The sequence below is a fragment of the Myotis myotis genome, unplaced genomic scaffold (assembly GCF_014108235.1).
Source record: "Myotis myotis isolate mMyoMyo1 unplaced genomic scaffold, mMyoMyo1.p scaffold_m19_p_16, whole genome shotgun sequence".
Classification (NCBI taxonomy): domain Eukaryota; kingdom Metazoa; phylum Chordata; class Mammalia; order Chiroptera; family Vespertilionidae; genus Myotis; species Myotis myotis.
The window spans coordinates 13,775,341-13,789,788 of record NW_023416320.1 but is presented as its reverse complement, the minus strand read 5'-3'; the positions used below and the strand labels follow the sequence as shown (position 1 = coordinate 13,789,788).

Genomic DNA, 14,448 nt, shown 5'->3' with positions numbered 1-14,448 from the left:
CTCCCAACCATAGCATGAGGAACTGAAGCCCATGGGGGCAGAGAGCATCGCATTTACTGAGCATAAGAAACAGCTGCTAAAAACTGTTAGATTAGAATTCATATCCAAAACAGAACAACAAAATACATGAAGAAAAAAAAACAGACTAATATAAGAAACAGACAAATATTTAATCATCGTTGGAAGGTTTAACACTCTTTCTCAGTAAATGATGAAAAGCAAATAAAAATTCATAGGGATAAAAAAAAATTGAGAACACACACACACACACACACACACACACACAAATTACAGACCAATATTCCTAATGAACATACATTCAAAAATCCTCAACAAAATATTAGCAAACTGAAGCAACAAACATTAAAAGTATGATATACCATGACAAAATGGGATTTATTCCAGGGATGCAAAGATGGTTCAACATCTGCAAATCAATCCAAGTGATACACCACATTAATAAAGAATAAAAATTCTATGATCAACTCAGTAGATGCAGCATTTGACAAAATACAACACCCATTTGGCATAAATAGATCAATGGAATAGAATAGAGAGCCCAGAAAAAAACACTATTCATTTATAACAACTAATTTATAACAAAGGAGTCAAGAATATATAAGGGGGAAAGGACAGACTCTTCACAACATGGTGTTGGGAAAACTAGGCAATCACATGCAAAAGAATGAAACTGAACCACTATATTGCATCATACCCAAAAATCAACTCCACATGGATTAAAGACTTTAACCTAAGACCTGAAACCATAAAACTCCTAAAGAAAACACAAGCAGTAAGCTCCTGGACACCAGTCTTTCCAATGATTTTTAATATGGCAGCAAAGGTAAAGGCAACAAAAGCAAATATAAACAAGTGGAACATCAAACTAAAAAGCTTCTGTACAACAAAGGAGGCCACCAACAAAATAAAGAGGCACGCTTTGGAGAGAAAAATATCTGCAAAATAATATATCTGATAACGGATTAATATCCAAAATATATAAAGAGGTGATATAACTCAATAACAAAAAAACAACAAGCCAACTAAAAAATGGGCAGAGGATCTGAACAGACATTTTTTCTTTCTTTCTTTCTTTTTTTAAATATATATTTTTTATTGATTTTTTACAGAGAGGAAGGTAGAGGGATAGAGAGTTAGAAACATCGATGAGAGCGAAACATCGATCAGCTGCCTCCTGCACATCTCCTACTGGGGATGTGCCCGCAACCCAGGTACATGCCCTTGACCGGAATCGAACCTGGGACCCTTCAGTCTGCAGGCCGACGCTCTATCCACTGAGCCAAACCGGTTTCGGCTGAACAGACATTTTTTCAAAGAAGACAATCAATGGCAGACGGGCACACAAAAAATATTTTCAACATCATTAATCATTAGGAACATGAAAATCAAAGCTACAATGAGATATCTTCTCACACCTGTTAGTTAGAATAGTTATTATCAAAGAGACAAGAGATCACAAGTGTCGGCAAACATGTGGATAAAAGGAAACCCTTGTGCACTGCTGGTGGGAATGTAAATTGGTTCGACCACTATGGAAAGCATCATGGAGGTTCCTCAAAATATTAAAAATAGGCCCAGATGGGCTGGCTCAGTGGTTGAGCATTGACCTATGAACCAGGAGGTCATGGTTCAATTCCCAGTCAGGGCACCAGGGTTGCAGGCTTGATCCCCAGTGGGAGGGCCTGCAGGAGGCAGCCGTTCAATAATTCTCTCTCATCATTGATGTTTCTATCTCTCTCCCTTCCTCTCTGAAATCAATCAAAAAAATTTTTAAGAAAATAAATTAAAAATGGAACTAACATATGAACCAGCAATTCTACTTCTAAAGAAAACAAAAACACTAGCTCAAAAAGATCTCTATACCCCCCATGTTCACTGTAGTATATTTACAATAGCCAAGATGTGGAAACAAGCTAAGTGACTGTGGATGGATAGTGGATTAAGGAAATATGATTTATTATTAGATAGATGATTATAAAGCATGTATATATATTAAAATATTTAAATATTATTCAACCATAAACAAGAAAAAATTCTGCCATTTGCAACACCATGGATGTACCTTGAAGGCATTATGCTAAGTTAAGTAAGTCAGACAGAGAAAGACTGATACACAAATTCATAAATATGAGAAGAAATAGCTGGGTGACAAAGGGAGGAGGGGGTGGGGGTGAAATGGGTAAAAGTAAAGGTGTTCAAAAACTGCAACTTCCCATTAGAAGAGAAATAAGTCCTGGGACGTGATGTCCAGCATGTGACTATAGTTAACAATATTGTGTTATATATTCAAAAGTTGCTGAGAAAGTAAATCTTCAAAGTTATCATTACAAGATAAAAAATAATAATAATAACTGCAGTGATGAATGTTAACTAAACTAATTTTGGTAATCATTGTGCAATGTATACATATATCAAATCATTATGTTGTAGTCCTACAACTATATGTCAGTATATCTCAATTTTAAAAAGAATTACTATAAAAATAAAATGATCCCTCGTTTGGTTCAGTGGATAGAACGTCAGCCTGCGGACTGAAAGGTCCCAGGCTCAATTCCAGTCAAGGGCACATACCCCGGTTGCAAGCTTGGCCTCCAGTAGGGGGCGTGCAGAAGGCAGCCGATCAATGATGCTTTCTCATCATTGATGTCTCTATTTCTCTCCCCCTCTCCCATCCTCTCTAAAATCAGTAAAAATATTTTTTTAAATAAATTAATAAAATGAACAGAATTATGAGCTAAAAACATACAAGAGGCCTCTAGAAGTTGAGAGCCACCAGGAAACAGGAACCTCAGTCCACAACTCAAAGTACTGGGTTCTGCCAACAATCTTAATGAAGCTGGAAGTGGGTTCTTGCATGGTCTTCCAGAAAAGAGCCTAGGCTAGCTGGCATCTTGATTCAGCCTTGGAGATCCTAAGCAGAGAGCTCAGATGACCCCACCGGAACTTCTGATCTACAGAAATGCAAGGTAATAAATGGGTATTGTTTTAACCCCCTACACTTGTGGTAACAGAAAACTAATATGTGATGCACTCATATTAAGTGTTTTATAAAGTAATGAATTTTCTTAACAGAATAGATATCCCAGAAAGCGAATCTCACTTATACCATTATTTAATTGTCTAGAAAGGTGACAAAACAATCCAATAGGGTGCAGAAAGTCTTTAATTCTAATCAATAAATAGTGATGGAACACTGACAATCCAGAAAAATCTAAATCTTGACTTCTATCTTCACACCATACACACAAAAACTAGTATGTGAGAGTGTGGTATATTCGTATCATGGAATACTACTCAGGAATAAATACAAATGAAAAAGCTATTCATACATGTAATGACATGGGTGAATGTTTAAAATTATGCTAAGTCTTTTGTGAAAGAGTATATTCTATATGATTTCAATTATATAAAGTTCTAGAACAGACAGAGTGCATTTATAGTGGGGGGGGGGGACAGAACAATATCTGGGTGTAGAGCAGTGGTTCTCAACCTTCTGGCCCTTTAAATACAGTTCCTCATGTTGTGACCCAACCATCAAATTATTTTCGTTGCTACTTCATAACTGTAATGTTGCTACTGTTATGAATCGTCATGTAAATATCTGATATGCAGGATGGTCTTAGGCGACCCCTGTGAAAGGGTCGTTCAACCGCCAAAGGGGTCGCGACCCACAGGTTGAGAACCACTGGGTTACGGGCTGAGGGAAGCTGGCATGGACTGGAAAGAAGCCTGAGGGCTAAGTGTGGAAACTCAGGGGTTAATGAATATATAATCCCTAAGTCAAGAAGCTCACGGTAGAGCGACTTTACCATATCACACAGCCAGTAAGTAGCCAATGCAAGACATGAACACAAGTCCTGACACTAGACAAGGTAAAGCTACTACTCTTTGTGGAAGAGTCAGGCATAAATCAATCCTTGATTGAACATGGCAGCTGTCCTTGTCATTTTCCATCACCTCTATCTCTGACATTTCAAAGGTCACACAATGAGAAGGAGAATTTAAAGGAGTTTAAGTAAGAAGTCCTGAATTTGATTTAAGCAATCTGCTAAAAATTGTGTTTCTTGGAGTCTAATGTGGGTCCCATGTCCCACTTTCTAAACCAGAGCTGTCCTACTTTTACCTGCTTTACATATTGAGTTAGTTTTTGAAGAAAGTATTCTCTGATAAAAACAAACAAAAAGCATAGATTACAAAACACTAGGCAAGCCCCGCTGGCATGGCTCAGTGGTTGAGCACTGACCTATGAACCAGGAGGTCATGGTTCAATTCCAGGTCAGGGCACATGCCCAAGTTGTAGGTTTGATTCCCAGTGTGGGGCATGCAGGAGGCAGCCAATCAATGATTCTCTGTCACTATTGATGTTTCTCTCTCGCCTTTTCTCTTCCTTCCTGAAATCAATAAAAATATATTAAATAATAATAATAAGCACTAGGCAGGAAAAGGGCCTTTACATTTGAAGATACTACAATTTTAAAGTTCAATGGCTTTTTCCAGTTTGTCCAAAGGAAGTGTTCACACGCATTTCTGATATACTTAAAATGTCTCAAATTCAGAAGCCAAACTCAAATCATGAGGGATTCTTTTGCTGAGTATATGAATCCTTGTAATTCGTAAATGGATATGAAGACAGCCATAGCACATATGAAATGAATCCATTTTACTATTCAGTTAATAGTGCCAGAATTAAACACAAAGAAGTTTACCAGTAATTGTCTTCCTTGAGTTTTCTACGATCTTTTATGATCATATAAAAGTTTATAATAAAAAAGTACAGTGAACATTTACCTGTCAGTCATCAACAATAGCAGTAACTTTATAAAAAGTTATTTAAATAAGGAAAATACTTAAAGATTATTTATCAGTATCAGATTAAGTATCTAGACCAGGGGTCCTCAAACTACGGCCCGCGGGCCACATGCAAATACAAATATTGTATTTGTTCCCGTTTTGTTTTTTTACTTCAAAATAAGATATGTGCAATGTGCGTAGGAATTTGTTCATAGTTTTTTTTAAACTATAGTCTGGCCCTCCAACGGTCTGAGGGACAGTGAACTGGCCCCCTGTTTAAAAAGTTTGAGGACCCCTGATCTAGACTCTAAAAATAGTAGTTATATACATACCTGTGAATTAAGTCATTTTAATTAGAAATATATACTTGTTAAGATAACCTTTTATGTAGATAGTATATAATTTTTATATTTATAATTATTATACATTTAACAAGGTTTATATACATGCATAATACACGCATGTTGTGTGCATCTATGCACACGTATCAGACTACTGGGTGGCTCTAAACTTCAGAATACAGATTGTTTATAAAATATGTTCCCATCATGGCATATTGATTGTGCTGCACTCCTACCAACTCCAAACAATACACACTGTGAGTACTGCATTCCCAGAGCTATGAAAAGTAAGCATGCTCTTATTTCAATGTCAAAGTAGCCAATAATGTGCCATGATAAATAACAGGTGTCTGAGCCAAAAATCCTGAACACATACTGATGGCTTCATTATAAACCAAAGCGACAGTAAACACTGTGTAAATGATTAAGTATTCCTGACAGGAAAAAAAAAAAAACAACAAAAAAAACACACTACCAGGCTAAATAATTAAGCATTTATTTTACAAATTAAATAAATAACACTGTTTTATATTTCTATTTTTAAGTAATATTGTTTTAGAACTGTGAAAATGTTTCAGTGGAAAAGAATCCATTTACACTAGGTGATTTCAAGCTTTCCATTTCTTTTTATAATGAGAACAGCTCCATAATTTATTGTCCAATAAACACTTCTGAGAGAGAGAAAAGTGTTATTAATAATAAAGAGTGGAAGATAGCAGTCATAAACTAGGACTAGTTCAGACAAACCGGAACTTATGGTTAACTTACTTACAATTAAAAATACCTACTACAAATCCAAATATTATTTGGTCTGCTAAGTTTTTTTACTCTTACATTTAAAATGAAAGTCTGCATATCTTTTAATATAAAAGTCTGCACATATATACGAAGGGAGGGAAAGACTGTCTTTACCTATTCCGAGTAAATCAAGTTCTATTATGCCCCTGTGTGGCCAACCAGCACAGCAAATCCACTCTCACACCTTTGGTGACGAAGAAATAATTACAATCTGGAAGAAAATACGTTTTCTTCACGGTACAAGAAAGATTACTAAAAATCAGTAAATGGGGACACTTGGGAGATATTAAGTACATTATTCCAGAAATGTTATCACAAAAGATGGCCATCATCTTTTGAATAATGTTCAAAGCAATTGATTATTCAACGCAGTGAACTGTACTAAAAATATCCCTCTAGCATCCCAATATTTATGTTTCCTTCCAAAGACAAGATTGCAAAACTTAGATTTCATAATGAATTTAATACTTGAGGACTTTTCTACAGGCAATAAAAGCAATTATCTTTGTATCCGGATTAATTTATTTCGGGGGAGATGAGTTTACAGTAAGAAAACTTGATAACCAGAGTTTAAATCAAAGTGGCATTTCATCAAAACCTATCAAGTGGGTTGCCATAGGACACAGACACTGTGTGTGGCTTCTTCTTGCTGGACCTTCAGTTGTTTCATTTTAACTGTAAAAGAACACAGGATATCCTGCCACCTCTTTAATGCCCTACAATGGTACTCAAGATCCACAATGATAAGAGAATAAGTTAAAAACTTCCAGATTGAAACATAGGGTTTTGTACTATAAGGTTCCCAACAAAAAGCCTAAAATATTCTAATGATTTCCACTCACATGTAAATTTCAATTATTCATTAGGTAATAAAATGCTTGAACAATCTATATTAATCTCCAGTTTAGTGATTTGTGATACATAAAATGTTATAGGTGTCTTTAAAAATCTTTGCTCCTTTGCAAGTTGAATCTGGAAATGCTTTTGGAGCAATTATTTTGAGAGATTTTGGGAGATTTTGATCTTAATCTTCTATTGCTAATATGTCATAGAAGTAAATTGCCCTATCATCTGACAACCTGATGAAGGTTGCGTTGCAGATTTAGGGATAAGATTGGGTACCTAGAAAAAGCCTCAAGAAAACTCCCTGAAAGGGTCCTCTTTAGATAATACGTTGTCTACAACTGATACATGGTACTATTCTAGTCATTTCTCCTAGAAAGCAATTCAGAAGAAAATATAACCTAATTGTCCATATCCCTGATGTTATTGTCTATCAGTGTAAAGATGGAATTAATGTCACAATACAAATACTGAATATTCCATTTCAACTAGTCCAAACAGACGAGAACTATTCATGTAATAATAACCAAACTGTTCTTTCCAGAGGTGATACTTATGTAATTGATGCTTCAGATCTCAAACGCATAATGTCCAGTCCATGAAGTTGAAAGTCTCATTACTTAGAAAAATTTTAAGTTGTAAGATAACATCTTCTGATGACATACTAAGTCATTATTCTTCCATTTTTTTCTTCAAGGATGATTTTTTTTTAAAGTCTAAATCTTACTTTCTGATTCTATGCTAACTTGAAATGTTGATGCTTAGGTATTTATATTTTTTTTCATCTAAGCAAAATAATAATTTTAAAAGACCATTGTGTCTGATCGGCACAAAAAGTAACCAAAACATTAAAATATGTGCAGGGGGGCTTTATTAACTGTACGTTCTTATAAATTTATTTTTACTCTTCATACTTCTAAAATAATAGCTATTTTTAAATTGGTTTTGACTTACTTTGTAAGTAAATCAAGTACTTGATTAGTTATGAAGATCAATAGATCTACATGTGAAAGAAAAGTCATATGTTTTTAGAAGACCAAGTTAAGAACATAGGAAGTGGTTTTTCCCCCCTAAAACAGAATAAATTCTTTATTGATTGTTTCAGATTATTTAGGTTAAAAAAAGTTAAATAAGACTGGTCTTACAGAATCCTTACAAACTCCACAATTTAATATTTAATTACCACAGCATAAAATTCCAGATTGTTAATAATGAGAGCATGACAATTATAAACATGACAACTTGTGCTAAAAGAAACTTGTGGCCAAAGCAAATGTGTAGTAATAGGGGTGCACATAATTCCCTCAAAAAATAGATATTCTCATATTTTAAACCTAGTAACATTTACTTTAAAATTAATTCCATACCATGCACAATTCTTAAATATTTTTAAACACATAAATTCTTGGCATTAAAAAAAAGAGAAATCAAATATGGAAAGTATTTATAAGGGATAAGTACATATCCTAAAACTCTAGTTACTAGTACCTTTGGGTCAAGGAATTCTTAAGAAAGCCATACTTAAATCAATACAGATTATTTTTATCATAAACCATACACTTAAATATTATATTGCTAAGTAAGAAAACCCACTATCTTTCTATCTGAAACTATAGATAACCTATCATAGCATTTCACATGCTGCTATATATTTTACATTAGTCTGAAAACAAAATTATTAAAAAAAATAGAATTAGTTAACTGAACAGATCTGCACTGGGGAAAGATGTGAAATTTTATTAAAAGGAAACATGCTGCTCCATATTCAATGGAAAGGTCACAGATATATTTATCATCAGTAAGTGTTTTAAATGCCTAGAAATTTATAAAGCTTCCTTTACGTTTGTTAAATCAAAACATATACTGCTATTAGGTATTTCTTCATCTCTAAAACAGGCTGCCTCACATTGTTCAAAGACCCTAAAAGGAAGAGAACTGCAAAACCATTCAATATTCTGTACACTATTAGTTTTCCCTCGATTTCCAGAAGATTTCAATGCATTATCGTTTCTTTCTCAGTCTTTCCCCACACGTATTGAGTTAAAATGAGCTTTTTATTTCTATACTAGGTATATAACATTAGAAATTCTCAAAAGACAAGCAACTTAAAGGAGGAGAAAACTGGATGACAAAACTGAATTTTAGAAGCATTCTTCTATACGCTATCTCTTTAAACCATAAGCTAGAGAAACCATCTAAAACATATGTTCAGAATTTAACAACCTTCACCACACACACACATACAAAAAGATCAGGTTGAAAAGCAATAGAATTTATAACAAAGCATCCTTCCAAACTAGCCAATCTAATACAAAGCCTTATTAGCAGTTCCATAACAGAGCCTGTTTAAAGGTGATTATTGATCCCTGCATAGAGAAATATCTCAGACCTAGAAAACATCTTCCGCATGTTTTACAGAGAGCATGCATAACTGCTAATTCACCTTTTCCAGCAAATCACGCATGATTATTGAGCCCCATCCCCATATGTGCAATATAATAACTGCCATGATCACAAAGAGAAAGATGTCAGGCATTTTAAGTTAATCCTTTTATTTCTTAGAAAATGAAATCATGAAACAGCCTGCATGATTCAGAGGTCAACCTAGTTAAATTTAAGATGCTTTCTGTGCTTTGAAGTAAGCTTGCTTTCCTTCCTAAAATCAATTAAGAACACTACATAAAACTGTCTATTTCAGATAAAAAGACAACACCCTGATGATGCTCACATTTTAATACAGAACAATTTTTACAGGCATATAAGATTAGTATTCTGAAAATACCAACACTAAAAGAAAATACAGTTTAGCTTTACTTACCTTGTATTATTCAGCGTTTGTCCAAAAAGCTCATTTTGTAAAATATTTGGTGGGGATGAAAAAACCCCATGAAAATGAGATAAAACAGAATTGCAGACCTGGCGCAATGTCTCAAATTGCATTTTCTTTCTTTTCTTTTTTTTTCCCCCCTCTCTCTCTTCTCTTTATTTTTCCTTACCACCTGTCTTTAAAGTCATCTATTTGCACACGCTGTCAAATAAAAACATGCCAATCAAGTTCCATATTTCTCCTGAGCTCTGTAAAAACTGTGCTTAAATGAGCAGAGGTTGATAGTTAATTGTACAGTCATTATTCTTCTAATTCAGTCGTAGAAGATTCAGTGCCCGAGCAGCTTTCGGCTTTCTCCTGACTGTAGCAAGAATTCCAAACAGCAGTGAGCTTTTTGGGGCTTCCCCAGCTGAAGTGTGAAGCTGACTGCTTTCATGTACTCTACTCATATTTCTCTAAGCCTATTAAAATCACGCCATGAATAGATGCTGCCGTCAGGAGTTTCAGCACATCTGGCTGCCAACAATCAAGTCGAAGTCATAAAAATGGGGGCAAGGTCTCGTCTCAATGCTACCACCAGGTAAAAGGAAGAGAGGTGATGCATTCTCCAGCCCTCCCCTCCTTCCCTGGGAAAGAAATAACTCCGGCAACAGAGTCTATGGGTCTCTTCAATGTTCAAGCTGCTGCATAGGGCCAGAGCGTTCTCAAAATAAGTGGTATCTCCTTTGATACCATGAAGCAATAAAAAGACGAGAGGCCAACGGAGCTTTTACTGTCTGCATTTACAATGCCGTACTTCTTCTAAAGAAACATGTGGAAATCTTCTTAATGTCTTATTTAATTTTAAAATGTCTCCATTTATGTATTTTTCTAAGAAAAGTTAATAATGTCCCTTTTAAAGGCTATACATAGTGACTACCTGATTATCTGTGTAATTTTAGGGGGGAGGACCCTATCAATTAAAAATCACGTAAGCAGCACACATAAATATCAACATTCCCGCAAATCAAAAAACACAGCTAACGCCAGTGAGACTTTATCGATTATTATTCATTGATTTCAATAATGGTGGTCATAGCTTTCTTCAGAAAAGGCTGTTTCCTGGAGGCTCCAGTAGTATACGAATACAATACCCCAGATCACCCTCCCTTCTCACTGAGTAGTTCTGGTTTAGATAAAATCTTGGATTATTCTATATCCAGGTGCATCCATCTTTCTACAAAAAAAATGTTCTAGAAGTGTGTAATACAAATTTTAAAAATCAACACACTTATACAGATGATTAATGTTTCTTGATCTTTAATTGCTCCTAAACCATTTCATTTATTTAACAGATGCATCCCTTTTAACCCCTTCTCTTTTACCTCAACTTTTTTTTAAATATATTTCTTTGATTTCAGAGAGAAAGGAGAGAGAGAGAGACATAGAAACATCAATGATGAAAGAGGATCATTGATTGGCTACCTCCTGCACGCCCCCTACTGGGGATGAAGCCCACAACCCAGGCATGTGCCCTTGGCCAAAAGTGAACCCAAGACCCTTCAGTCTGCAGGCTAAAGCTCTATCCACTGAGCCAAACCTAGAGCTAGGGCTTTACGTCAGCTTTTAGCCCTAACTTCCTCTATTCCCTTCTGTACACATACCACTATCAATAAATAGGCATGTAAATACACTAAGAAGTTTTTTTTTAACTGGTGAATTCTTTTTTGACATGAGTAAACATGTCACAAAAGAACAATACAAAATAAGCATGTAATAATACACATTTTAAATGACACAAAAATAAATATTCTATAACATAAAATTTTAAACTAATTTTTTTTATAAACTAAAATGTCCAATTATGGGGTTTGTCCTCAATTAAAAGTGCTCCTATTTTGCTTATTATTTAAGCAATAACTTTTATAGGTGCACACTAATCTAGTTATGAAATATATATATACACACATAAAGTATTTTTTCATTTACAAAGTACTTCTAAATCTATTTTTTAATATCCAGAAAACATGAGTGGGTGGTAATGTTGCTATAATTTTTTAAAATTTGTTTTTAATTTTTATTGAATTTATTGGTTAATAAAATTATATAGGTTTTATGTGTACAATCCTATAATACATCTTCTGCATATAGTATTGAGTGTTCACCACCCAAAGTCATCTCCTTCCATCACCACTTATCACCCTTTCACCCTCTTCTATCTTCTCCTCACCCTTCCTTCCCTCTGTTAATCACCATACTGTTGTCTGTGTCTACAAGTTTTTTTGTGGTTTCTTTTTGCTTAATCCCTTCACCTTTTTCACCCAGCCTCCAACCTCCCTCCCCTCTGACAGCTGTTGGTCTGTTTGCTGTATCTATGAGTCTGTTTCTATTTTGTTTATTTTGTTCATTAGATTCCACATATAAGTGAAATCATATTGAAGCTGTAGGGGACTGAAGATCACACAGCTTGTAAAATATTTGAGTGAAGATCTTCAACTATGGACTCCATTTCAAATGCTCCTTACCTATCTTTCTCTCTACTGCCTACATACACACACGGGCACATACACACACACATAAATACACACGTCTATTTGTGAACAGACCAGTCTCTGTAGATGAACTGAAACACCAGTGATCAATCAAGGATATTTCGGTTAGAGCAAACATCTCAAAATTTCTCACATTTCTGAAAGATCAACTTCTATAAATTGAAACATATACATTTTTAAAATTCTTAATTGCAAAGCTCATACTATCTGTGATAAAACATATAAGTATATGCCCCCCATGGGTAGATTCAATTTTTGTAAATAATCAAAAGCCCTTTTGAAGCAAGTCTATTAAACAAGAGGTTGATTACACAGCAAAACATTCTTTGTTTTTAAAGAGAAAATTTCTTTTGTGTTTCAAAATAGGATCTGAAGGCAAGGTCAGGAATACTTTCAAAAATGGTCTAAGCAATGGAAACATCCCTGGAATGAGCATTAAAATAACTCCTTTGAACGAGCAAACACTGTAGCTACTGCCTTTCTCTGGGTCTCACCACCATCAGGCACTACTGGCCAGTTTCCTCTTCGTACCATCAATATCACACAAGTGATCTCTTCAGCTTTCACCTGCTCCTCTTCCCTAAGGGCTCAAATGTCACTTTCTTGAGAACACTTAAATTTTACAGTTTTAAAGATGTCTGGCTTTATTTTGAATTTTTAAGAGTTCCAAATCTTTTCTATTATAATGCTCCATACATGTAAACATCTAAACGTAGCTGATCAATTAATGAAACCATATGGTATACAATATGTATAATCTATAACAAAATCCATGAAATGCCAAAGAAATTTTTCATCTTATTAAAATATAGATCTGTAGTTTTACCTACATAATTGAAATAACTGCACTACTCTTCCATTGCATTATTCTTGTTCCACTGACTATCTGTAGCATCTGACTCATTAAAATCTTGGGCTTAGCCCTAGCCGGTTTGGCTCAGTGGATAGAGTGTCAGCCTGTGGAATGAAAGGTCCCAGGTTGGATTCCAGTCAATGGCACATGCCCAGGTTGCAGGCTCAATCCCCAGTAGGGGGTGTGCAGGAGGCAGCCAGTCAATGATTCTCTATCATCATTGATGTTTCTATCTCTCTCTCCCTCTCCCTTCCTCTCTGAAATCAATAAAAATATATTTTAAAAAGAAAAATTGGGCTTAGAAGAATTATGGTCCAGAGAACCAGGTGAATTATTACATATTTTGCAAATGGAAGTCTGGTATTATAATATTTCCCTAAGTCAAAACCACAGACCCATTCATCTCAGGGATAACAAATAAGCAAAAAAATAAAAGGCAGATGACAAAACTTCCAAAAAGGGGTGGGGGAAGGGCATTCAATAAAGATACCGATATCCATTAGCAACAGTATATAGCCGCTTCAACTCCATGTGGGCTGCACAGTATATCCAGGTACAAAAGAAAGACTGCCCAGACCCAAAAAGTACACTATAAACTTAAAGACATCAGAAAAGTTTAGTTCAAAATACCTACAGCAGTTTTCATTAACATGTTTTCTTCACAATTTTTATTTAAAATGTTTAATGTTGACATTATTGCAGGTGTCCCCCTCTTCTACTCCTTTGCCCACGCCCCCCCCCATCCCTGCCTCCCCCTCCCTTGGCCTTTACCACACTATTGTCCATGTCCATGGGGTGTGCCTATAACCCCTTCGCCTTCTATATCCAGTCACCCCACCCCCCTCCCCTCGGGCACCAGCCACTCTGTTCCATGTGTCCATGCTTCTGGTTCCATGTTGTTGGTCAGTTTATTTTGTTCATTAGATCCACATATTAGTGAGATCATACGGTATTTGTTTTAAAAGCATGTTGATGCTCAGTTGCTTTCTGATGCACAAAAATAGTTATTTCCTGGGGCTTGAACTCTATCTCGTTTTGACCATTGCTACAGAACAGATACCTTACAGTTTCTACCATCTAGTTCAGAAAGGAATAGAGAAAGCGCCACAAATGTATGAAGCCACACCACCATCATTATCATCTGAATCCTCTTTCTAGACCAGAAATGTGAGGGCTAATCCTATGGAGTTTTTGGTGTGAGCTGCATTATGAGACGTATTACAGGGTTGCTTCAACAGTCCAGTGCCAGAGCAACTCTTCTTTTAATTTATCTTTATTGTTCAAAGTATTACAGCTATCCCCTAACTCTCCCCGCTCCCTCCCCAGGTCTTCACTGCACTACTGTCTGTGTCCAAGAGTTCTGCATATATGCATATAAGTTCTCTGGTTAATATCCTCCTGCCCCCCTTCCCTCTGAGATTCAGCAGTCTGGTGCGTGCTTCC

At 35.5% G+C, this 14,448-nt stretch overlaps 1 protein-coding gene across 35 annotated transcripts in view; it reads right to left on the bottom strand.

The window, feature by feature from the left end:
* Positions 1-14,448, bottom strand: part of RIMS2 (regulating synaptic membrane exocytosis 2) — a 342,905-nt gene that overhangs the window by 226,854 nt on the left and 101,603 nt on the right. For 9 of the 35 annotated variants that reach the window (XM_036337994.1, XM_036337997.1, XM_036337993.1 and 6 more), the window contains exon 1: positions 9,613-9,734. The exons of 17 other annotated variants lie outside the window; for them this stretch is intronic. In XM_036337994.1, the coding sequence (XP_036193887.1) occupies positions 9,613-9,734 (122 nt within the window). Of the gene's footprint in view, positions 1-9,612; positions 10,225-14,448 lie in introns of those variants that run through there. 9 more of the 35 variants (XM_036338013.1, XM_036338016.1, XM_036337990.1 and 6 more) reach the window with 5 other exon arrangements.